This window comes from Epinephelus moara, chromosome 2, assembly GCF_006386435.1.
Source record: "Epinephelus moara isolate mb chromosome 2, YSFRI_EMoa_1.0, whole genome shotgun sequence".
In the NCBI taxonomy this organism is placed as follows: Eukaryota; Metazoa; Chordata; class Actinopteri; order Perciformes; family Serranidae; genus Epinephelus; species Epinephelus moara.
This window is the reverse complement of record NC_065507.1, coordinates 4901110-4927384: the sequence shown is the minus strand read 5'-3', so window position 1 is coordinate 4927384 and position 26275 is coordinate 4901110. Positions and strand designations below refer to the sequence as shown.

Sequence of the window (26275 nt, the reverse complement as noted above, 5' to 3'; positions counted from 1 at the left end):
AGCAACTTCTTCCAGATTTGATGCTACGAGCTGAAGGGCACGTCATCACTCTTTAACAGTTGGACATGAAATGCGGAGAGCGTGATGACCAGCCTGTACGGTCACTTCATGCTGAATGTGTTGGGCACAAAGTCAAAATATTTCCTTAAAGACACATCCCAAAACAGATCAAGATGTTGATTTCGCTGTCTTTGTTGATGTATAGTCTTGAAGGTAATACATTTCTCACACGCAGCTCTCACTATCCTCAGGCAGAGGTTGTCTGTCCAACTCGTTAGTCTGATAGCAGTGTTTGACAGCGTATGATCCAGCGACTCTGTATGTATTTGCCTCTTTCAGATTACACTTATCTTAAACAAAATTCCTCAGTCAACAGAAAAAGCGTAACTATTTTTGATGTTGCTGCTGCACAGTTTTGTCCTGTGTGTCGACTGGTATGTCATGTAACATGTCTGTGTGTTTCCACAGGAGTGCTGGGTGTCATAAAGCCTGTGTGAGTGTTCACTGTGGGGTAGCAACAGTAGGATGAGCTGCCCCAGAGCCATCAAAGCCTGCGGGGACTGACACACACCGCTACAAATACAGCAGGTAACCACTTCACACAGGCATGCTTTCACACACACACACACACACACACACACACACACAAGCTGTCCATGTTTATGATGGGAAATATCCTAAGTACACATGGCTCTGGTTGCATGACTCAGATGTATCCCGGCAGAATTGACCGACCCTTTTATGAAAGAGAGTTAGGAAAAGTTAGAAAAATAAGTTGTGTTATGTTTTATCAGCTTACAGATGACTCACAGAAATGACTAAACTGGAAAGGTGATGCTGCACGTCAGTTCCTTCTCAGTTTACAGTATTACTGCCATGTAGACATTCAGACTATGACACTGATAGGGCCTCGAAATTGCAGCTTACACTGCTAAAAGGTTTTGATGATGCCAGTATCACCTGGAGAACATTATCCAACAGTTTTGTTTGCACACATTTGTTATCAGCATTAATCCTACTACATGAGACCCCAATCACACAGAAAGCATTTAAGCTGGAGGTTGTAATTGTAATTGTTTACAATGAGAATTACGGTTGAGCTCACTGTTTTTGCGTTGCTATGCACCTTGCGTTTCTGCACTCTAGGCGCCTGACGTTTTTGCCAAAGCGCTCTGAACTCCTTGAGTTGAAAAAACTTCAATTCAGAGTGGAAAAGTGTCCCACATTATCTCCGCTTTTTCCCTCATTGCCCAATCAGATGACTTGAGAGGCGGGCCTTCTGTGGTGGTCATGACAACAAGTTTACAGCTGGTAAACAATGGAGGAGAAACTGGTGGTAGCTGTTGCTGGATCTTCAGAGCTATACGACTTTACAAGCTGCTGTTACCACCATCTCAATAGAAAACAGCAGGCGTGGAAGCATATAAGTGCAGTACTTAAAACAGCCATTATCAATAGGAACCTCCTGGCCCATGTTCCAGCCTCTTTTTTAGGGTCTGATGTACCCACACAGATCTCTGTTTATCTGCTGACAGCCTCTCACCCTCAGCCAGAGCTACAGACAGTACCCTCTGCCTCAACATTTTAGTGAGTAGCTACTAATTACTGTGACATAAATAAAATAAAAAAATAAATAAAAGATTGATTACACAGGAAGCTTAGGGTAAGGAGTTGATGGGGTGGTTGCCTGGCAACAATAAAAAGGCGCAGCAAGCTCCTTTTATTTTTTTTTTCCAGTGGCATTCATTTTTAAAAAAAGGCAGTGCAGTGTGCCTTGTGTGTTGCAACCTGCAAAACGCTTTCTGTGTGATCAGGGCCTTAGACACTAAACCTGCCATGCAGTGCGTCTGTTATGTAAGAGTAAGGGTTTAGTGTTGGGGGTTAGGGGGTCAGGGGTTATCTCTAATGGAGACCAGTTAATCTTGTGGTTTTAGAAACACAAATCAAGAGAAAGCCAAAGAAAACAAACAGGTTGGTGCTTCTTAAAGATGTGCACTGGTTTGGCCACCTTAAAACTTCCCTGCTGTGGTGATCTGAAGCTCCTCATTGAGGTCAGGGGGGCACAACAGAATGCAGAGGTGCCTGTTTGTGTCAGAGGTAAAATTTTTAATATCAAGTGACAGGAAGCCAGTGGAGAAAAGCTTAAATTGGTGTAATATATTTGTGTGTTTAGTTTTTGTCCAAAACCTCAGTGCTGAGTTTTGAACCAGCTGGAGTTTTTACGTGTATATGTGTATATGTGTATATGTGTAGTAGTGTGGTGGTGTTTGTTATGGGAGGCGAGACTCTCTTGCATGTGTGTGTGTAGAAAAGTACCGTAACCAGGCCGGCAAGTGCAGCAGACACAGTGAAGTGTATACTTTTCTGAAATGAAAATTTTATTAGCGGTCCATGGAAAGTCATGGAAAAGTTTTGAAACTTCCTCGGGAAAATGTGCGGGAGTCCTGGGTAGAAACAGTGTCCAAAAACATAGTGTAGCAAGAATGACGAGCTCTAGATGACATAGAGCATAGGGCCGAGGGTTGGAATCAAACCAGGTCAAGGAATATTGTTTCACTTTATAGAGTTATTACGATAATGGAGAGATGATAAAAACAATGATAAGAGATTTTAGATACAGGTAATTTTGCAGCCTGAATGTACATAGAGAACACGTTTGGACTAAAAATCAATTGTTGTAGCACACAGCATATTAAAATGTGTTTTATTTATGAATACATGGAACGTTTGGTCTGACATATTACATTCAAACCATTCATAAATAGTTTCAGCTATGTGATCCCATCCTATGAGCCTAATAGGGCCAAACGCCGCACTTACTGCACCAGAGTACGCTAACATCTTAATGTTGTTTGTGACGCAAGGAAGGGCGGCCTCTGATGAGTCCTGTTGGTAGAAACCAGATTGGAATTCATAAAATATACTAGTGTAATCCAGATTATCCACAATTTGTACAGGAGGAAGTGCTCACAAAGCATCTTTAATGGTAAATATATGTATATTCTAGATGAAATCTTTTAAATCAACAGTGATTGACGTTATCAATGACACCCAGCTGGTGATTGATGCTTTTTAAATAGATAGGAAGCAAGTATATTAAAAGGGAGACTCTTCCACAAGTGTGAATTAATGCTCTAACCACAAGTTGCTTTAAGCCACTTGTGTGTGTCTAATGCCTCTCTAAGCATCACTCAGTGGGATGGCAGAGATTGATAGGTGTTTCAAATAATAATGGTATCTAATTGACCAAATGATTAGCTCAATAAATAAAGAATGATGCCAGTCATCTGCAGAGGCTGCGGCATCAATCACTGCAGCCTGCAGAGTCGATCCTCTCTGAGGTCACTGCTGCTTTTATGGCCTCTCATGAGTCACCAACAGATGGTGGTAATGATAGATGCTTATTCTCCCCGGGTTTTCATATTGTGGAAGTTGGTTGTGAAAAGTAGTAATGAGTTAAGAATTTCATTGTAGCAGAAACCAGAAACAAGCTTTTCTCTTGAGTTGCTGCCTTTGAATGCAGCGTTTTGGGGTTGTTTTTTAGAGTTTAATAAAGCATGTTCAGGGGTATAAAATGAAAGGTATTTAATATCTTCTATCACAGATTTTTTTATGAACCAGATGTTTTTAATCCCCACTTTAATCTTGTGGTGTTATTTTGTGGCATGGTGGCACTGTACGTTCCTCCAGTCCATTTCCTTTTTCCTCGTATCTAGCTGTAAATGCTGCATCATATACATCACTGCACTGTCTGCCACACACTGAACTTGGCTGCAGTGGAATTAAAGTGTTGAATGGAGTCTGACCAGTAGCTAAGGAAGGCTGGAGAAGGTCCAACTATGGCTTGTTAGAATAGCCAAGTAGTCAAGCCTAGTTTTAATATGAAACAGCCTGGCACTTAGCAGTAACGGGCAGAGAGGGAGGGCAGAGGCGTCAGTGTGGCCCTCACAGGCATCAGCAGTCTCTTATCCGCTCACATTTCAGGGTATATATAGCCTGCCTGTAAGACCAAGCCAAACCCAGCACTGCTCAGAGACCCCTAATGGCCCCCATATTTGTTTCTAACACTATTCCTTATGAGAACACTGTGTATACATTGTGTTAGTGGTTCTTTGCGTGGTCGTAAGAGTGTGTGTATACTGCTACAGCTGTCTTGGCTCATGTTGGGGTGATGCCCACAATAGAACAGGGTTCCCACGCTAATGGAAAACCAGGAAAAGTCATGGAATTTCACAAACATTTTCCAGGCCTGGAAGAGTCAAAAGTTTTGGAAAACTCATGGAATTTTCTTGTTTGTAATAAAATTAATTGTTACAGTAATCTTCTGGGAATAACCTTCCACGTAATGTAACATGACAGCGAATTTATTTTCTATGAATAAGCCGTTGATGTAACGTAGCAGCATCATGCATCAGCTTAGGGCTGCATTGACAATTGCGATGTGCAGTAGTTGCATCAAAGGACATGCAGGGTTCAGTAAAGCTCGGTCTCACTATGAAGTCGTTGAAATCTGGCGCTTGGGCAGTGACTTGCAGCATCAGACACCAACTAAAAAAGGCGTCCTTTAACATGGGCATGATACGCGGCTGGTTGCCGTTATAGTTTAACAGCAGCCAGCGGCTTCAGGGCGAAACACGGCGGGACAAGGACGAAAGTTAAGGCGGCGAAAGCCTGAGTGAGGGGGGCGGGAGGGGTGGTGGATGGGTCCAACACTCGACCTTCACCTGAGAGAGCAATGTTCACGTCCCGTAAAATTGTAAAGCCAAACCCTGTTCTTTTTTCCTAAACCTAACCACGTGTTTTTGTTGCTTAAACCCAACTATTGTGTTTGTCATTGAAGGAAAAAAAACGTCAATTTGCGTGGTTGTACCGACATCAATTTCCTGTTAAAACTGAGGTGTATCTTGACAGAAGAAGAGGCTGCTGCTCTCTCTGCCTCAGGCTTTCCACATACTGTAGGCACATGGAAGGGCAGGGAGGTTTACACTCTGCCTCAGGCTTTCCTCTTTTGCGCGTGGAAGGGTGGAGAGGTTTACTCTCTCCGCCTTAGGCTTTCTGCGTAGCCCTAGGAAAGGCAGAGAGGCCCCAGAACAGAGCCATACCACCAAATATAATACTGTAAATAGAAACTAAGTTTTGAGCTTTGGCTAAAGTGGTCCTGACTGAACTCATTTCGGGGTTCCCACAGTTTTGGAAAACCTGGAAAAGTCATGGAATTTCATAATCATATTTTCCAGACCTGGGAAAATTATGGAATGAGTCAAAATCATTGAAAGTTTTGGAAAACTCATGGAAATTTGTTGTGTGAAATGAAATCATTACAATAATCTTTTGTGGATAAGCCTTCATCTAATTTGAAATTACAGCAAATTAATTTTCTGTAGCTGGCAGAAAAAGTTAAAAACCAACCTGTGATTAAAGTGAAGCATTCAGCAGCTAAACAGCCAGGTGGTGGAGACAAAACCAGAACTGAAGGGTGCACAGATGTGCTGTATTATGGTCATTTTGTGCTGCAAGATAGTGAAATATCAAGCGTGTTGTTGCACTTTCAACTGACTACATGTGTGCTCTCTTTTTTCATTGTGAAAAAGAGATGTATCTGACCCAGCATTGAACTGTACTATAGAATCACAGTATTCGCTTTAACACTGCAGTGACTCATCCGAGATTGAGATAACCATTTACTATAGTGCAGCACTTGTCCACTCACACACAGACGCACATACTCTCACTCTAAATCACCAGAGAGCATCCATGCTGATGTTACATTCATGCAGTGTCACCTCGGGGCACGGCGGCTGTGGCGTCCTGCGTCATCACACACACACTCTCCTGCTGCACTTGAGATTGGCTCCGCTCTCTAATAGGCCAGGAGGAGACCTGGGAGGACAATATGTACCGTAAGAGCTCTGACTCACTGACTCATTAGAGTGATGGATGTTCGACAAAAGCACATTTCTGTGAGATAATAGACCTGATCCAAGTCAAATGGAAAATTTGTAATGTGTCTGTGGCTTTTCATCGAAGATAGTTGAGATGCAGTTGTATTTAAGGTTTAAATTATGCTTTCCACATTTAATAATACACACAGGTAGACCCCTTACCTATTATTACTCTATTTTTTAACAATATTAGTTTCAAAGACTTCACATCAAAGGTAATATGCTTTTGCCACATGTTGGCCACCTGATAAATTTAAGTCCACAACCCAATTACCAGAAAAAAATGTTGGCATTATATGTTTCTGCAAACCACTGATACATTACATTTGTACATTATTTTGTAGCCTACACATTAAACTCTTCAACAACACAGTGGTTATGTGTGGTTAGGTTTAGGCACAAAAAACACTTGTCTATGTTTAGGAAAAGATCTTGTTTTAGCTTAAAATACACTATTTTGGGGGTTCAGTCCCGCTGGAAAAGCAGTGATATCTTTGGGGGAAAAAAACAACCGTTTTTCATGGCACTATTACGCTGGAAAAACAGCAGTGGGTCACTTAAAACGCCGACAGTTGGGGGCTAAATATCCTCTGGAAATGCAGTGGACGTTTGTGGGCTAAATGCAGCAATGACGCACTAAAAAGCAACAGCTTGTTGATGGCCACTTTTTGTTGGTCTCAAACAAGCATCTGTCCAAGGTGTCTCGCCATCATGGACAGATCACTGAACAGGCCTACCAGGTACAGGCCCAGAGGCCCAATTGTCAGGGCTACCCCTGGCCTTCACCTGCAAAATCAGTCAAAGACACACACCAACCTGGAAGAGACTCCAAATGACAACAAAGACACACAAGAGGACCACAAAGATACAAAACTGACTGCAAAGAGACACAAAGAGACTCACAAACACGAGAAGAGGTGGTGGGACATTCTGCATGTCTGTGCCCAATGGCCCATTGTCTTGTAATATGGCCATGCACACCATCTACCATCCCCTCCAACTCCTGATGACAAAGTCAGCTCATGAATTATGTCACTTTAGAAACATTGATTTGATACATATGAAATGTGCAAATGTAACGTATTTGGGGTTTGCAGAAACGTATAATGCCAACATTTTATTCTTTCGACTGGGCTCATGTCCAGTGTTCAACAGGTTGATGAGAGCATTGAGAGTGAACCAACACATTAAAGTTGTGGATTATATAACCAAAACAATGAGCGAAAAGGAGCGAAAATGTTTGTTTGAGATGATTGGAGTTGCAGGCAACCCCTGGTGACATTACATAAAGTTGTTTATTCCATTCTTTGAGAAAAATATTGAATGGTGCAGCTTGAAAAACAAAAGTCAGTGGCGTTGTCAGTGAGAGCCAGGAGTGCTTTAGCACTACTATTGATTGACATATTGTGAATAGAAAGAGTGTGTTGAAAAGTAATAGTGTTCCAGTGTGAATTGTTTCTTAAACCACCGGTTGCTATTGTTTTGTTAGTTCTTTATTTGTTTTTTTATGCCTCAGTGCTGGTAATAGCTGTGGCTGGCAGCATCATGTTTTTGGGCTGTCTGTCTGTTCCATTCTTGTGAATATCTCAAAAGCGCCTTGAAATGAACTGATTAGAATTTGGTGGTCAAAGATCAAGGCCAGTGTGACCTCACAAAACAGCTTTTCAGCCAAAACTCTAGAAATCATGCACCAATTATGACAAAATAGGATAAAACAATTAAGTAATGACATTTAATATCCAAAAACTGCACTGTGACATCTCAGATACAGAAGAGGAGACATTTGGTCAGGTATTGAATTAGTGACTCTAATCTTGGGTGTCCATCTTGAAACTGTGCTGATTGTTTAGATCTTCTGTGTGTGAAGCATTCATGTTTTAAAGGCATGGATGTGAACTATAACTGCAACTTGACTCGAGCGCGGAGGCATCCAACCACGAGGCTGTAATTCTAGTTTGTCTTTGCCTCTAAATTGCTCCTGAATCCAGTTCCAGGTAGTGAAAGTCTGATTCCTAAAAACTTTAACGCTTGGTTTTCTGAAACCTGCTCAGTAAGTGAAACCTCATCTCTGCAGCTCTTTGCCAGGGACTGCCAACAGTCAGCTGCTGAAATCTTCTCTGTCACTGCACTCATGCAGTCACTTCTGTCGACAGCTTTCTTAATACAGATTTAGTGGAAGCTTTACAGACCAGTCAGCTCTGTCACAGTTGTGGAATGATGTATTTTCACTTTGCTATGCTTTCCCTTTCTATTTCCCTCTGACTGCTCATATTTGATTTGATCTTAATCTGTATTGTAACTCTCCAGCAGCTCAGAGGCTCGTCAGGCAGCTTGTTTTCATTTCCTGGGTGGTTTTCTAAAGAAGGGAGAGGATAACAGAGCATTAAGTGCAGCCACTGGTCTGTAGCTCTGATAGTAAGTGTAAATTGGCCTGCTGCTACTTTTAAGTCCTTTATGCGTTGGTAGCAAACAAACAAATGCAGCGTGTTGCCACGGTAGCTATGGTAACTACTGGTTAGCACAACCTCAGGGGAGGCTGAAAATGCGGAGTAGCCAGAGCGTGCTTTTGTGTGTGTGTGTGTGTGTGTGTGTGTGTAGCTGTGGCGCATGCTCATGCCTGTGCATGTGTTGTTGTTTCCGTGGAGACGTCTCCTCTCAGAAGTGAAATCCATAGTTTGCTATCATCTTATCAATCCTGCGTGTCCATGTTGTGTGGTGTTACTCCCACGGGTGTGATTTGCTGTTTGCACTTCACTCTCACCAGCTCGCCCACCAGGCCAGCCCGAGCTTGTTTCGCTCTGCTGCCCTGGGTCTGTGGCCATGACACAGCTGTGGGACAACAGAGAGGTGGATGCATGAGGCAGGTGGGGCGAGGTTAAAGTGAGGCCAAAGTACGGTCAAGGGTTCAAAGGACATACAGGTGATGTTTATTTGAGGGTTGTGGAGTTCCAAAATATCATAGACACAAGAAAACCACAGACCTCCATTTGGTAAGAGCTTGTCTCTGTTGTTGACAATATGGTATTGTGTAACTGTTAATTTAAGACCCATTGTATTGAGGAGCTGTGTTTATACAGCAGGTCTCACTGACAGTTTTGTCAGAGAAAACACAACTCATGGTGTGATGGATCATCCAGGATTCTTGCTGAAATTTCACTCACATTTTTTTATCCTAGTGTTTACACAGTGTGAGGAGTCACATAATGAAGGTCTGAGTTAGTGTGATGATAAGGAAGTGGTGGTCTCACCAGCAGCCTTGTAAGTCGGTGGAATTTGCACTGATGAATACGTTTTGCTGCAAACAAAGTCGAGTACAGGCTTTGAAAATGCTGCTTGGCTGGTGGTCCCTTTGAGTTCAGGCTGCAAATTACCTGCCGGAATTACCAGAAAAGATGCACTGCAAACTTTTCTGACCTCATTAAAGCATATTACACCTTTTCTAACAAGTAAAGCAACACAATTAAACTCAATAAAAATGTAATGGATGCAGATCTGAATGTTAGAGGCAATATGGACGCATTTAAGAAGATACTAGAGCCATGATACTAAAGTTACTGTCTGCGGGCTAAATCTGCTGGGTGGCCCGCTGACCATTTTATAATTTACACTGAAAATAAATGTATTAACATTGGAATTTTTTTTGTACTTTGAATATAAAGAAGTCACGTTTGTTTAGTAAAAAGCATTAAAGTAGATCTTGTTTAGAAAAACAAATGTCAGGGGAGAATCTTCTACACCAGTGGTTCCCAACTGATCCAGCCACAGGGTCCAGATTTCTCCTTAGTCATCAGTTCAAGGTCCACATCATTTAATACATGCGGCATCACACTTGTGTTCGGCCATGTTGTCGACCTAGTTTGTTAGACTGTAGGTTCATTTCTTCTTCTGGAGTTTCAGTGACTGAATTTGTAAAATACATGGACACATATGGATGAGATGCGGCTCTGTATATATGATTTATTATTAATACTTTGCAAGGAAACTAAATAAAATTTTGATCACAATGAAACATATCACTGATGTTTGTTAAATTACTTGCCCCTGGCCTCCTGTTGTTTTGCAAAAGTGGCTCCTAGGCAAAGCAAGTTGAGTATCCCTGCACTAGAGACTGATTTTTGTTGCCACAGCTGATTTTAAATTTATTTCCCCAGCATATTCAGACAACACAAACAAGCAGGTTTGATGCCATCAGGGTTCCTATGGTCATGGAAAACCTGGAAAAGTCATGGAATTTTCAGATGTGTGTTAAGAGTAATCTTCCATGGGTAACCTTCCACCTGATGTACATAATGGCAGATTTATTTTCTGTTGCTGTAGACGTAACGTAACTCTAGTGTGCGTCGATGTGTGACGTTTTGTTCACCAACATGTATGTTTCTTAATTTTCTCTCCGCATTGTTTCAGCTAGCTGAAATTATATTTGAATAGAGTTCAGATGTAATATGTTTAAAAAAAAACACCAGGCAACTTTGGCAAGAAAAAAAATTATTATGGGTCCTTGAAGTCATGGAAGAGTTTTGAAATCTTGTCCATGAAAATGTGTGTGAACCCTGTGTCATGAATTAGTTTTTTAAGGTATTGTTGATTTAAACGTCATTATCTCTGAACCACCAAATTCTTCTCTTGACATACATCGTCGTCATACAGCATTCAGATCTGACTCAAACTGGTTCAGTTCAGTACGACACCAGGCCTATATAGTGCTGTTAAAATGTTAATAGCTTAGCAACCACTGTATCTGCAACAGAGTTAATGCACCAGGACGATACTGCGGTCTTTCAGTATGTTTGTAATGTGAGTTAACAGTATGTGAGGAGAGCTACAGATTCAGGCTTCAGATTCAGTGTTGAATATTTGTTTTCATGCACTGATCACATCCAGTCTTAAAGAGAAGTAGGCCTATGTTCAGGGGCTGTTTGTTTTTGTTGATGCTTGTTTGTTCCAGAATTCTGGCACTAGTAACTGACACAAGTGGTAACGGAGAGTAAATCCAGATCCAAAAACTCTGGGTGATGTCAGGGCCGCCGTGTCCATGTTTTACTGTTGCCATCTGCATCACAGCGCCAAAACCAAAATAACCCTCCAAACACCACTGCTGCCAAATTATAGAAGCAAACCTCATCCATCTACCAAGCCTGCCTTTAGCTCGCTGACTTAAAGTAAGGCCAGCGCCTCGGTGCTGTTAGCCTGGCTGGCTTAGCAGTACTCAACTGAATGGCCACAGCTGCCTGGCCTGCCGCTGTGTGCTTTGGCCAGCAGTGTGTGTTGGCCTGTCTCCAGCACGCTGCCTGTCTGCCTACTCCAGATCCTTATGCTGAATTATTGATAAAGCTGTGGTCACAGAGAGAGAGGGAGGCAGAGGGAGAAAGCGATAGAGACCCAGAAGGAGGGGAAATTACACCGAGGAGAAGTAGGTGCACTCGGAAGAGGAGGCAGGCCGCCGAGGAGGAAGGGAGGGAGAGAGATAGAAGAGGGGAGAGGGACGATTAAAGAAATAGGAGCCTCCCTCTCTGAACTCAACACGGATCACAAACACCAGATACTTTTATTTATTCAGACGCTGGCTGCTGTGCATGTGAACAAGAGCCTCTCTCTGCCTCTGCTGCGGCTGCAGGAACACACCGTGCTCGCCGCCTGGCTTTACCTCCAACACCCAGCTGGACTGTCCCATTATAGCCATGGGAGACACACACTGCGCTGATCTGAATAGGAGCAGGGGTGGGCTGGTGCCCTGCAGAGAGGATTTGCAACTTGAGATGCCAGAATAGCCAGGACAGATTCCATATTTATATTTATCTCCTTGATATCAGAATGAGTTGAAGTTGGTAGAAGGGGTCCCAGTGGGTTTTCTGAGTGAGTGGGATTTAAGTTCAGTAAAAGATGCTGTGCCTTTCTTTAGCGTTAGATCACACCTAAATGGTGTATCAGCAAGCATGTTAGCTTGTGCTAATTGTGTCACTACAGATCTCTGTTGGATTGTATATCATGCTCCTCAGAGTTGCGTGATGTGGGCTCATGGTAGTGTCGTTGTGTAACCAGGCGGGCACTGTAAAGGCCTGTAGATAGGCAGATCAACACAGGACAATAAAAGTGGTAAAATAAAATACTTTTTAGAAGGGGCACTCCACCTGTTTTACATGTTAAAGTTGATTTTATAGAGAGGCGAAATCCCTCCCCTTCTAGTGTCCCCTGTGCTAGTGGTTCTCAACTGGTGGGTTATGGTCCAAAAGTGGGTCACAAGCCCATTCTGAATGGATGGCAAGTGACTCGCGAACATGTCAAGTTTGTAAAGAACACGCTTTATTTTGAAGTACAGTGGATTTCCGGCACAGGCTTTTAATTTGAAGTGGTGTTTCCTGTTGTAGAGTGAGGATAGCTACTTAACAGAGACAGCAATCTAGCATGACGACTTGGCCAAATGCTGAATATGACGCTGAATATATTTAACTTTGTGGACCTAACTAATGACTAAGGAGCAATTCGGACCCCATGGGTGGACCAGTTGGGAACCACTGCCCTGTGTGTCCTTATTTTGGAAAAAATCTACAGCAAGAGATAAATCATTTTTTGATCCTGTATGAATTGGGCCATGGATTACACATATGATTTGTCATAAAAACTATAATTTTGCAAGTCAGGCATGTTGTAGTTTAATAGGTTTGTCATAGCACCATTCAGTTTTGAGTGACATTGCTCAGAGAACTACATCTCTCATCAAGCACAATATATGTCATTATCTTACCTGATGTGCCTTATCTTGTGATTCTTATCTGATTTATAGGGATGCACAATATTGGATTTTTTGCTGATATCTGATATCCGTCAATATATAACAACTCGTGGATAATAACCAATACTGATATCGATATATCCACTTTTTCCCTCCCTAATTTTAGTGATCATCAAGTCTCATCTGTAGTGGAATTAACATCACATTATGCATGTATACTATCGTGACGTCCCACCAGCAGATGGAGACATGAAATATAATACTTCTCAATGTATGTAACGTTTATTCATTGTGCAAAATAAGAAAAGGCATTTTGGGTAATTTGGAGACTTCATTTTAAAGCCAATACTGGCAGATACCGATGACGTGCTGATATTATCGTGCACTGTCGTCTTACTCAGTTTTACAACAAACTTTCTTGACTTGCAAAATTACCTTTAAAACTGACAAACATCATGTGTGTAATTCATGGCACAATTTAAATGGGATCAGGAAACTGTTACATCTCTCACCACTGACTACTATACATAGCACAGAAAGGAGAGTTACATCTCCCAGTACCAGTACAGATTATAACATACTGAAACTTTCATATCAAAGTCATCATAAAGGCTCTTAGTTTGTGAAGCATCTAAGGTATGGATCCAAAAAATTCCCTTTGACAAAGTTTTTTCTTTCTTTTTTTATCAGAGAGACCAGTAGATCATATGAATGAAAAATGTGGAAAGTCTTTGGTGATTAGAGCCCATCGAGGTGGTAGGATTTAAGGAGGGTGATTGATCCATAGTTGAATAGGGAACCCTGTCAGAGTCTAGACACTGGTGGTGGTAGAGGTGGTGAAGATGAGATAAGAGGAAGATGGAGAAGTGCTGATGATCAATGCGTAGAGGAATGAGCCTTTGTTGAGCTCGTCCTGGACTCTGGATATGATGGCTGGAGGTGAACAGGGTGGAGGAGGGCACAAAGATTCTGCCTAAAATGACAGCTGACAGCAGCAGAAGAGAGAGCAGATTTAAAATTTGACAGTAACTTTCTGATTGGCTGATAGAGATGGTGGTGAAGTTTGATTGGATAAGAGTGAAAACCCATAATCAGCTGATTAGAGGAAGCAGTGAGAGTGGGAGGGAGAGAATTGTGAATGGATGAGCACAAAGAAAGTCTTACTGATTGACCTTACGCTGAGCTTCATATCCCTAAAACATAAAGCAGAGACATTACAAGAGAAATCATAGAAGTGACGTACAACAGGATCACTCACATTCTGGTGCCATATTCCATCCTCGCACTGAATACTTTAAAGAATATTTTAGGATGTAAATAACATTCTTGGTGTAACTGTATTTTTGTTTTTGCCATATCTTGGGAGATGATGAAAAAACTCATGTTTTAATAGAATTGTAACACTTGGGCACATTACCACATGGGACAAAATGCTTTTGTAGTGGGGCCAGCAACATCCTTCTGGGAGCAACATTAGCTCGTATCAACAAACTGCACATTTTAACAGGAAGCCTGCATCAAAAACTGAGGTCGTAGACAGCAGTGCACGTGGGAGCGCACTCTGCTTTATGGTCAAATTCTACAAATAGAGGCTTTTAAGTTTTAAAAGAACACTATCCTTTCAGGCTAATGCAGGGGAGACATTTCAGATCAATTTGCACTTACGGCTGCATTATGGACAACACAGAAATAACAAACTCTGGCAGATAAAGAAAACACGTGGTTCTCTCTAAGAGATTATCTACATTATAGAAGCTGCAAGTTGTAAATGGATTTTGATAACAGGGCACTGCAGCTAATGGCTGCCTGAAAGTCAAGAAAAACACATTGAAAAATCTAAAACAGGTTGGCATGCTGTGAAAATGGTTTGGCAGTAATGTAAAGGAAATGTGATTTACAGTAAATGTGTTAAAGCATGAAAATTGTTGATATAATCCCTTTAAGAGTGTAATGAGTGTCAGTGAGGGCCAGTGTTTTGGTATGTGGTCATATGTTACAGAGAAAGCTGAGCACAAATCACTTCAGATTTTCAGTTTTATATTATAAAATGTGGAAGTTTTATTGTCAGTGATCCAGGTTACTAAATCATCCTGTGTCTTTACAACCAGCTTAATGCTTAGAGAAGCAAAGATAAATGTTGCTGTAGTGTAAGTATTGATTTGATTGTTGCTGATGAACTAATACTCGTGTCTCTTTGCTGTGGCTGCAGTCGATGCAGTCTTCCAGAGGCTCTCCTTCCCTGTGGCTGAGAAACCAGCAGCAGCAGCAGCAGCAGCAGCATGTCCCGCGTCTCCTCCACCGCCAAGCGCTACGCTGGCCCCTCCTACACCAGCCACTACAGCTCCTACAGCTCCTCTTTGACACCGGGCCTTAGCTCCTACAGCGAGCGGGACAGGCTGTCCTCCTACAAGTCCCCCACCTCCTCCTCCTCCACCTCTTCCTCAGGTTACTCCTCCTCCAGCTATCTGAGCAGCTCCGCCGCCCGCAGCCGCAACTACAGCACCTCCTCAGACCCCGACCGTGACCGGGGGCGAACCATCCCACGCACTGACATCCTCGGGAGCAGCATCAGCAGCCGCCGGAGCGAGAGTCTCAGCAGAACCCCTGTCAAGAGCTATGGGGGGTCGGGGCTGAGTGGGGGATCCACCTACACCGGCTACAGTTCCTACTCTTCCTCCTCGGCCCAGTCCAGCTACCTCTCCTCTTCACCGGTGGCCTCAAGCATCTCACTGAACCGACGAAAATCTGTATCCCAGAGTGACTTGAGCAGGGACCTGGCCTCTCTGGGCCTCAGTGATGCCTCCTCCTCTCCCTCCAGCCCGTCTTCTTCCACCAGTGCCCTGCGGAGCTACCGCAGTCGAACCAGCGATGTGTCCAACTCGTATGGCACTAGCTCCCGCCCGAGCTACTCAGGCCTGTCACGGAGCTCTACTCAGGAGGCCCTCTCGCGGAGCTCCACCCAGGAGGCCTTCAGCAGCAGCAGCAGCAGCAGCAGCAGCCGAAGATTCAGCTCTTCGACATGGGAACCGAGCAGTAACGGGCTATCCGACTCCCCCACCAGGGACTGCACGGTAAGAGAACGTCCTCTGTTCCTGCACATGCTGGCTCGAAGCTTGCTGCTTTTATTGGGAATGTGCTGCTCCAGTGGAGATCAATATCCAAGGGCTGAGCAAGGCTGAATAGAGCCATAGCTGCAGTCATCACCACAGAGGCAGATTGGTTTCATTGCTTCAGTTTCACACACATGGTAAAGCCCCACAATGCTTTGTGGCTTCTGAGAGTACTGGCTTTCACCAAATGAGGGCACTATTGCTCAGATTAAGCTCAATGCACTTGAGGTTCTGGTTTACAGTAATGTACAACACGCTCTCATGCTCTAATGTGTTTCTTGGCCGACTGTTTGAGCTGCTCAGTAAAAATGACAGGTACAAGATGTCTTACTTTTTTCTAGCATGTTAAGAAACCCATCTTCAGAGGTTATTATTCCTGTGTATGTCAGCAGGTCCATGGTTATATGGTAAATGAGCTCTTAGCGTGGATACTTGACCCCTTGTTACCCAGCAATTAGCTAGCTTACACCTCTCAGAAGGAGCTGCTTGGCTATGGCAAACTGGGTCTGCAGGCCACGAGCCTCATCTCCAAGCTCAGTATTAATGACCGGAGCTTCCTCCTCGCACAACTGACCCACTTCCCCTCAGGATTAGTCCCTGTAACAGCTTACATGAGTGGAGGAGGGTGGAGGAGGGGCGAGTGAGTGGTAGAAAGGATGTACAAAAGAGAATTACGGAGAATGTGTGTTGAGTCTTTACTTGCAAGTGAATTTCAGGTAGTTAAAACAGTGAATAAACATCTCGTGAGTAATTCTCAAACGCTATGCTGAATGGGGCATAAAAAAGTTTACATTCAAAGCGAGCTCTGTTGCACATCATGTTGATTATATCACACTCTTCTTATCATGACTACCGTTTTATAACCAGATTAACTCTGAATGGACTTCTAATGCATCATAATGCCTTATGAGTACTACTTTGAGTAAAGCATGTAGTTATTATTGGCCACCTCTACTGATGCGTCAGTGTGTCAGATATCAAATGATGAGCACAAGCAATTAATTCACATTCCTACAACAACTATATTTTTTAAAGATTGGTCACTGCATTAAAATGAAGGCTCACTCTCTGACACAAGAACATGATTGCCTACGTCAGTGGTTCCCAACTGGTGGATCGCAGTCCAAAAGTAGGTTGCAAGTCCTTGAATGAACTGCAAGTGACTCGACAAGTTTGTAAAAAACACACTTTATTTGTAAGTACAGTGAATTTCCAGCGCAGAGCTTTTATTTTAAATTGCTGTTTCCTGCTGCAGACTGAGTGACTAACGGGTAGCTACTTGACAGAAACAGCAAACTAGTTTGATGATATCTGAATGCAAGTATGATGGTGAATGTGTTAAAGTTTGTGAACCATAAATTAATGATTAAGGAGATGTCTGGACGCCGTGGCTGAACCAGTTGGGAACCTCTGGTCTAAGTCATGTAACAACATAACACAGCAATATAGCTAAAGAGAAGAGCACTAGTGTAATGTGTGATGGACACAATTCTGGCAATACTTGACATAAAACAACAATTGAGCTGAAACTACTCAGTCAGTGGAACATTTGATCAGCAGAAAATTAATATGTAAATATTTTTATAATCAGTTCATTGTTTGAGTAATTTGGGGGCAGTGGTTCCCAACTGGTCCAGCCAGGGCTTCCAGATTTCTCTTTGATCATCAGTTCAAGGTCCACACAGTTTAATATAAAGTTTAATTATATTTATACTAGGCCATGTCGTCGAGCTAGTTTGCTGTCTCTGTCAAATAGCTGTCCATTAGTCACTCACTCTTCAGCACTTCAGAATAAAAGCTCTGTGCTGGAAATTTACTGTATTTCGAAATAATGTTTTTTTACAAATTGACACATTCGCAAGTCACTTGTGGTCCATCCAGATTTGACCCGCAATCCACTTTTGGACCGTGATCCACCATTTGGTAACCACTGGTTTAGGGCACGGTCACCAACGCGAAAATTAACATTGATGAAGCTCCGTCTCCTGCTTACTTCCATTCAATGCAAGTGAAGGGGCGAATAAAAAATTAACTTTTGTCGGCAAAGCAAAGGCTCATCTTCGCATTATGTCGAGTTCAACTTTGGTGAACCTAAGTTGCTGCCTCAGCCAATAGCAAAGAATTAAATGTGGTTGACCCCGCTGGACATTGATTGTTGCTTTGTCTAACCAGCCAATATTGTGTGACTTTTACCTGGTAAATAAAGGATATAATAGTATATATATTCATCACGAATATCGTCTTAGCAGGGGAAAGTCACTCGTCTGCATTCGCTCGTGTGTGACCGTGCCCTGAATCAGCGGTGTGGCTTTACCATGGGTGTTCAGGGCCATCTAAAAACGTTGCCTCATAAGCGTTCTGCTGTATGCACCTCAGTGACTCTAGCATATGGAATATGGGAGGTTTAACGGTCTTGTGGTGGGGCTGCCTGCTGTCATGAGGTAAACTTGAGAAAATAAACCAAGCTGTAAATTTCCTAATCAGTCAGGTGCTTCTCTTTAGCTCATACAAGCCTCCATTCAGTAATACACAAAAGTGACTTAACACAGCCTGCACATTACAAAACCTGGGGACTGCTGAGTCGAGGATGAGGATCACTTTATCACCATGAGACTACAGCGCGGTTTACAATAAATCACACTGGATAAAAGAATTCTTTGTTGCGTGCCAAAAATTTTATCGTGAACTATGTGCCTGCAGCCCATAACTGTGAAACACAAAGAGACTGTTTGATATGCCTCTTAACTGTGGACCATGAGCTCATGTCCATGTGGTAATTTAGGTGATGCAGGTACCTGAAGTGGACAGGGCAAGTTTGAACTTGACTTTAATCTCATTTAACCCATCCAGCAATCAACACCTATCCATCATGCACAAACTGAGAAGTAGAGGGCTTTAAGTGGATGTCACCAGCTGGACTATTTGTACTGTTAATTAACCCCAGGCCTCTGTTCCCCCAGGCACATTTAATCACTGTCCTTCCCCCAGGGCAAGGCATCTGCACTGATGAAGATTTTCGAGCACAGTCTGCAGAAGTCAGCTTCAGAGCAGATCTTAGTTTGACATTGTCCTATGTGAACGTTATGGTATCATTCTAAAACAACTGGACAATTGAAGCAAGAACAGCAACCACTGTGGTCACAAGTGATGATTATGGGATAATTGTTAGTTTAGTGTAACTGTAGCATTCAAGACAGTAACCCTTTTTACACAGAGATCGCACTATAGAGCTGCTACAGAGTCCCTTCTTTATGCCTACTTTGCATTTTTACATAGAACCAAACAACGGCAGCATAATTCTGCTCCAGTGTGTGATTTTAGACAGCATGCTGGCAGCGTGGAATCATAAGAGGCGTGACGGGCGTGACATTTAACTCAGCTGCATCAGCCTCTACTCTAGTGTGACATAAAACACATGCATCTGTAGTGCTTTGTGAACTATAACAGTGGCAAAACATGGCAACAACAATCATTTACTGTCTCTGTTATATGGCGACTGATCTTATTTTCTGCTCAGAGGGTAAGAAGCTCCCGGACCTCATTGTTTGGTCATTTATGGCTGCTGTTCTTCCTCTTTGAGTTAGCCTCTAACCGCTACAAGCTACTATTTAAATCTCCCGCGGTGAGTTGCACTCATAACACGTTGTCAAAACATCACACTTGTCCTGCCCATGGTCCTGTCCTGCCTCCTGTCCTGGTTATAAAGATATAATTTTGGCGCTGTTACTACCTCCCATGGCAGCTTAAAGATGAGACCACTCTGTTGCTTCATTTCACAATTGCATGTTATATACAGCATGGCGAGCAGGCATAATGGCATCATATTCCTGCCTTGAACAGGCAGTGTAAAAGGGGGCTAGTGAAATGACTCAGTGATGTCGTTTCTTCAGGATTACTATCTGAGGTTTGCTTACATTAGCTAACATTAGCCACCATAAGCTAGTGGTTGCCTTTCCTTTTTTTCTAGGATGGTGAAGGCATGACCCGTCCCAATCTCCATCTGATTGACTAGTACTCGTCGCTCTCGTTGATTGGATTTGTTACGTTAAGGCATGAGCAGTGAGAATGGTTAGGGTTAAGGTAAGAATATCAGGGTAAGCCAATCAGAGGCAGACTACCGCGGGTCATGCCTTTGCCTTTCTAGGAAAAAAACTATAATTACTGTCTCGTGGTTGTACGCCTCCGTGCACCAATCAAGTTGCAGTTACAGTTTACATCCATGTCTGTGAAATCATGGATGCTTCACACACATCTTCCCCCCCCCCGGCTATACAATCTATACAGTCAGCACAGTGTCAAGATTAGAGTCACCAATTCAGTATCTGACCAACTGTCTTTCCTTCTGTTCCTGAGAAATGACGTTGAGTAATGGCCAGAAAAGTGATTCATGCAGAACATTATGATGTCACAGTGAAGCTGACCTTTGACCCTTTGGATACAAAACGTCCTGACTTCATCATTATGTCCTATTTGTGTTAAATTCTGTCATATTTGATATGATTCATATGAATTCTATTATTCATACGCAAAATATTCATATTCGGTTATGGCCAAAAACATGTTTTGTGAGGTCACAGTGACCTTTGACCACCAAAATCTAATCAGTTTATTGTTTAGTCCAAGTGGACGTTTGTGCTAAATTAGAAGAAATTCTCCCAAGGCATTCTTGAGATATTGTGTGGTTATGAAAATGAGATGGATGGACGAAAGGACAACCTGAAAACATAATGCTTCCAGCCACAGCTGTCGCCAGCGCTGAGGCAAAAAAAAAAACGTGCCTGCTGGTTGTACCAGACCAAGAAAGGCAAAAGTTAGAAAGTATGCATTTTATTGCTCATGAATAGTTCATTGACAAAAAATGTAACTTTGCTATTTGAGTAATCATTTCATCATCACCATGTAATGGGTGGTTATGTGCTGGACTGTCTTTTTGAGCAGTTGCTAGGCAACCAGCTGAGACTGAGAATGACTGAATTGTCATTTTTGCACCTTTTTTTTTTTTTTTGACAAATTGAACATAGAAGATATAATGTGTTAATTAACGAGCTTTAGAGGTGCTGGCAGGCAGATCTTCTGTCACATGAGGACAGGGCCATGATTATTTCTTTCATACATGTTAGACTAAACAATGAATGCATTTCATAAAGCTCAGAGTCAGCAGCTTCTTACATACCTCCAAGCAAGAGAACGTGCATGCCAGAGTGTGCGTATGTGTGTGTGTTGGCTTACACAATTTGGGTGTAAATGTCAGGAATGATCTTGTGACTTCATCAGCGTCAGAGTGACAGCCCCTGTGACCACTCAATGACCTCTCATCATGTCATATTAGGTCAGCCATCCTCAGGCAACACAGCGGAGTGGGGCTGCAGCTATAGGCTGTAAAAATGATGGATGTTGTTATTGTGAGGTCACCCACTGCTTTGTGGACTCTTGTTTTGAAGCCACGATTTTGGCCGTCAGCATCTTGGTTTTTTTGGAGCCGGAAGTGACCATATTTGGACGAGAGGATGAAGCTGTGGAGGAGTGAGGGGTGAATCTGAAGCGGGATTTATACTTGTGTGGCAGCCTACACGTGTCACCTACGCACGTCGCCTAGGCTGTTGTGAGCATTTATACTTGTGAGGTGATGTGTCTGTGTCACTCTGCAGTTACACCTCCAAAACACTAGTTGGCAGCGGAGGTTTCTGTGAAGTGCTTTAAAGAATAATTGATTCAAAACACACATTAAACACACATTAAACATGGCTTAATAGAGACAAACACAAGTACACAAATCAGCTTCACTATAACTCGCAGCATTCACAGACAAACACTTGTCTTTATCTGGACACATTTTCCCCACAAATACAACATGCTAACGTTATTAGCACAAGCCTATGGCATTTTACATTGTATAAATTAGCTTAGCAGCTAGCAGAGATTTCCTCTGCTCATATGAAGCCAGGGACAACAGCAACATTTAACAAAGGTAACATTACAAAAGGTTCACTGACAAAACACCTGTCTTATACTAGACACGTTTTCCAAACAAACACGACATACTAAAGTTATTAGCACGAGGCTTTGGCATTTTATATTGTATAAATTAGCCTAGCGACGAGTGGAGATTTCCTCTGCTCATATGAAGCCAGCATAAATCACACACAAGACTTAAAATGCTATTTTTTGTGGAGGCTTTATTGTCTTCACAATTTATTGTTTCTTATCTGTGAAATAAAAATAAATAAAAGCTTCATTTCCACTGAGGGAAATGGTTTCAGATTACAGAAACAGACAGGAGGTCTTGTTATCCTATGAAAATATTCACCTCCTCATTTTCCTTCCAAAGTTTAATTCAACACAGCTTTAGTTTGATTGTTCTAGTTGCCAAATATATCAGATAAGCATTCTCCAGTTTTCCCTCCACATACTGTACTATGCTCACTCTGTTACAATCTCAACATGTACAGTGTGACCTCATTTTGATTTCCCCCCAGTTTCCTAATATCAAGTGAATGCAAAGATGCCAGTCCTACAAAATGACTAGAGATGATTTAAATTGACTGCTGTAGCTCCCAGGCGATAGACCAAAGCAGATACCATTGCACAAACCTTTCACATAACTGGTGGGTTAGCTTGAGAGTTGGCTAGCTAACACGTAGGTATTGTCATGAAATGGGTCACCTACATTGCAAAGCTATTCTTAAGCAACTAAGCTTAAAAGAAAACTACAGCGTATTACAACTTGGGGTTTATTTTCTTGGCTCTAGTCATTGTTTCTATCAGGTGTGATAGATTGTACTCAACAAAGCAGTTGTTTGGAACTCAGGATCACTAAAAATAGGTACAAGCAACCAGATACAGGTTGTAAACAAACTCAGGTTTGAAGAGCAGCGTACAGTTTGTTGTAACTTTGCCATATTTTCACGCACTCACAGTTTTTCTGTGTACTGATGTATTAATGGCAACGTAACAGGTTTATTTACGTTCAGTTCTGCCTCCAAATAAAGTGGCAGAGACAAACTTTTGCTCTTTGACCCTTATAAGCAAACAGCCACAGTAAGGCTGGGGTGGCACGCCTGAGTCAAAGCTGATTCTGCTCAGGCTTTGTGTCTAGACTTTCTGTTGACTCAACAATATTTTTAGACCGTCCCACTGTCGGTGTGCCACCTTGGTCAGACAGCTTATGGTTTGATAAAAAAAAACAATGTCTGGGACAACGTGGAGGTTTATTTTGTTCTTTGGCAAATAAGGACTTTAGTGGATCAGTTTTGTAAGCTGTGATTATGAGTGAGTTTGATAGGGTTAGTGGGTCAGTGTGGCATGTCTATCAGAACAGCTATTTGAATGTCACAATATTATTTCTACAAACAGAGTAATGGTGCCCCCCTTATTCATTCTTCTGGAGGTCCCTAACCACTTCTGTGTCATTGACTATCTGGTCTTTTGTGGTTGGTAGCCATCATAATCAAGTGTCCAAACCACCTATAGTAATTTCTCTGGTGCGGGTTTCTTTCAAACCATGTGCAAAGTGAGTCCAGCCAAAAGCTTAGGACTCCTGTTTTATCCACTGTTTGTCACCAAAGCTTAGAACTGAAGAGCTTTGCTCTGTGGGTTAGCTTTCCCGTTATCACCACATGCTGCGGATACAATGGTTGCATCACTGCAGGTCAAGAGACGCCAAACAAAGACACTGTAGGAAGTTAGTTAGAGGGTGACGCAGTTGTCTCAATTTTGTCAAAGAGTGGGCCCACGGTGTCAGACTTTGGTTCCTGATTTCAGACCTACACTTCCTAACAGGGTTTGGTAATATATTGATATGATATCAAAATCGTGATATGAGACTAGATATCCCCTTAGGTTTTGGTTATCGTAATGTCGTAAATGTTCTGAACTATTTTATAGTTTGTCGTTATATCCACTAGGGCTGCCCCCGACTAAGAATGTTCCTACCAACAGTCATCATTTAGGTCCATCAGTGGACTAGTCTCCTGCATGTTTCTGATGAATGTAATGATTAAATGATATATTTTGGTGGTTTGAGTTGAAGGTGTGAGAAAGAATAGTATCAGTAACATTGTTAACACTGTGCTACATTACAGAGAAATACAAAACCGTACTAATGAACCTTCATTAATATAGGCCTATATTTTATCTACAAGTGCACGTCACACACTGAGCGAGCCGCCTGTTAATGACGCTGTGGGCTAATGGGCATGTAGCTACTTCCATGTTTCAGATGATACGTCATGTTTGTAGTCGACCAATGAAGATGAGTTTACATATCACCTTGGGTTCGTCCTTCACCTTCTCAAAATGATCCCACACTTTGGATTTCCTGCCCGACATGTTATTAACTAGCCTGTGGAATAACCGCAGGTACCAGCCCTGGAAATTAACCTGACTCCTGTCTGACTGCTGAGCGTGGACACTTCCTGTGTCTGTCCTTTCAAATTAAAGTCACACATGGTCCAGTCATATAGGTTTGGATTAATTTTGACAAGGCGCAACTCCTAATAGTTTCATGTTCTTTTTTTTTTTTTTTTTCTGCTACTAAGTGACCAATGACCTTTCTGGTTGACTAACGTTTGGTCAACTATCAGGGGGCAGCCCTAATATCCACATTGCTGATTATTATTTATCAAAAACCTCATTGTGTAAAATTAATTGTGAAAACACCCACAGTCAACCCTACAATATTGGTGCAATATTGATATCAAGACATTTGGTCAAAAATATTTTGATATCTGATCTTCTCCAAATTGCCCAGCCCTACTTTTTAATTATGAGCAGATCAGCACCAACTCTACGTGACTAAATAGTCACTCAGACACGCTAATATCTTGTTTATTTTGCCAGCTTATAGGGGAACGCCACCAAGATTAAGAATTCCAGTATTTTATTTCCATCACCAAGGAAAGTCCAGTCAATATTTGTGATATAGCTACTCTCTCAAAGCCAGAAACCAGAGAAGTAAGTCTCAAACTTGTGATGTCATCAATTATTAATGGAATACCTTTCAACCATCTCCAGCGGAATTTCACCGGATAATGTAGATAATGCAAAATAGGTCATCTGGCTGTACTTCCACATTTTTATATTGCCCACCACCACAGACACAAAGAGGCAGATCATGGGACAGACCTAAATCTGATAAAACAGTAAAACTGAGAAGCACTGATCAAATAAATCAAGATTATTTCACTGTGTTGCCTATTTCTCCCCTAAAATGTTTTTAGAAACATATTTTAGTGCCCTGTTTAGCTGTAATAGCGAGAGTTTGTGAACAGGAAGTGGGCGCCATACTGTTTTTATGCACAGTGAAAATGGAGGCTGAAAAACCTGAGATCACACAGTAAAACTGAGAAGCACTGATTAAATATTAGCCAAGATTCTGTCACTGCGTTTCCTATTTTTCACATCAAATGTTTTCATAAACATATTTTAGCTTACAGTTTAACTGTAGTCCATTGATCGGTGCAGTGCATTCTGGTAGTTGTAGCTTTTTTTTTAATCTCCTGAGTGAAAGCAAATGCCAAGGCCCCTTTTCTTTGTTTTCTCTGGTCATGTAGCATCAGTTTCAAAAAGTATTTGTGTCTTACTGCATCATCTCTCAAAATGCCTGACAAAGATTTCTGTTTAATCGAAACGTTGCACAATTAAAACTAATGTGAGCATTTTATACGGTGTGCGGATCTCCTGTCTGTCTTGCTTTAGTTTGATTTTTGATTTTTTTTTTTTTCTTTTTTGTCAAAATTATAGTCTCTTACAGTAGTTGGGGTACTTCTCATAGAAACAAAAGAAAAGGAAAGTGTCAGCCTGCTTGTTTCTACTACACAGACAGTCCAGTTTTATGAAAAGACCATCTTTCCAGCAGTGAAATACCTCTTTCAGTCTGGAGCTGTTCTATAGGCAATGAATGGGGGCCTGATTTTGTGGACCTACAGACTGTTTGTTATATTTATACCAAAATGATCTGTATTCTATTGAAGTGTTCTCAGTCCTGAAACAGAAAATATACCCATATACTCAGAACATCCCCCTGGACGCTCTCAGTGTCTATTATAAAGTAGCTCCAGACTTAATACTTGATGACATCACAAATTTGACCTTTAGCACTCTAGTTTTTGGATTTGGGAGAGAGTTGGGACTGTCTCAGACCGCAGGAATAAAATGTACAGTACAAATTTTGAAAACGGGCATATTTCCCCTTAAATATTTTCTAACCAACCTGGGACTTAATCTTCTACCCAGCTCCTCAATTACTGTACAGAAGACTTCTTTCTGTTCCGGTACAGTGACACAGAAGGCTTCATTCTGTTCTCAAACTCTCCCACATGCTCTCCTGAACTCTCCCACATCCTACGAATGACATAATGTCAGCATTCGCATCAGTGCTAGCTAGTTAAAGAAAGCTATGCACCTTGTCAGAATGTAAAATAAGGGCCCAAGTCTCCTACAAACAACAATGGATTGTTTTAATTGCCCCAAAGGAATATATTGTCCCTGGGTTA

The 26275-nt window shown here is 42.0% G+C and overlaps 2 protein-coding genes across 5 annotated transcripts in view; one reads left to right on the top strand and one right to left on the bottom strand.

The window, feature by feature from the left end:
- The window catches only part of LOC126403996 (gem-associated protein 4-like), a 173259-nt gene that overhangs the window by 82436 nt on the left and 64548 nt on the right, over nt 1-26275 (bottom strand). The gene's annotated exons all lie outside the window — the stretch shown is intronic.
- usp2a (ubiquitin specific peptidase 2a) overlaps nt 1-26275 on the top strand; it is a 62090-nt gene that overhangs the window by 3726 nt on the left and 32089 nt on the right. For all 3 annotated transcript variants that reach the window (XM_050067061.1, XM_050067042.1, XM_050067052.1), the window contains exons 2-3: nt 469-588; nt 14882-15743. In XM_050067061.1, coding sequence (XP_049923018.1) covers nt 14952-15743 — 792 coding nt within the window. In that variant the 5' untranslated portion in view covers nt 469-588; nt 14882-14951. The remainder of the gene's footprint in view (nt 1-468; nt 589-14881; nt 15744-26275) is intronic.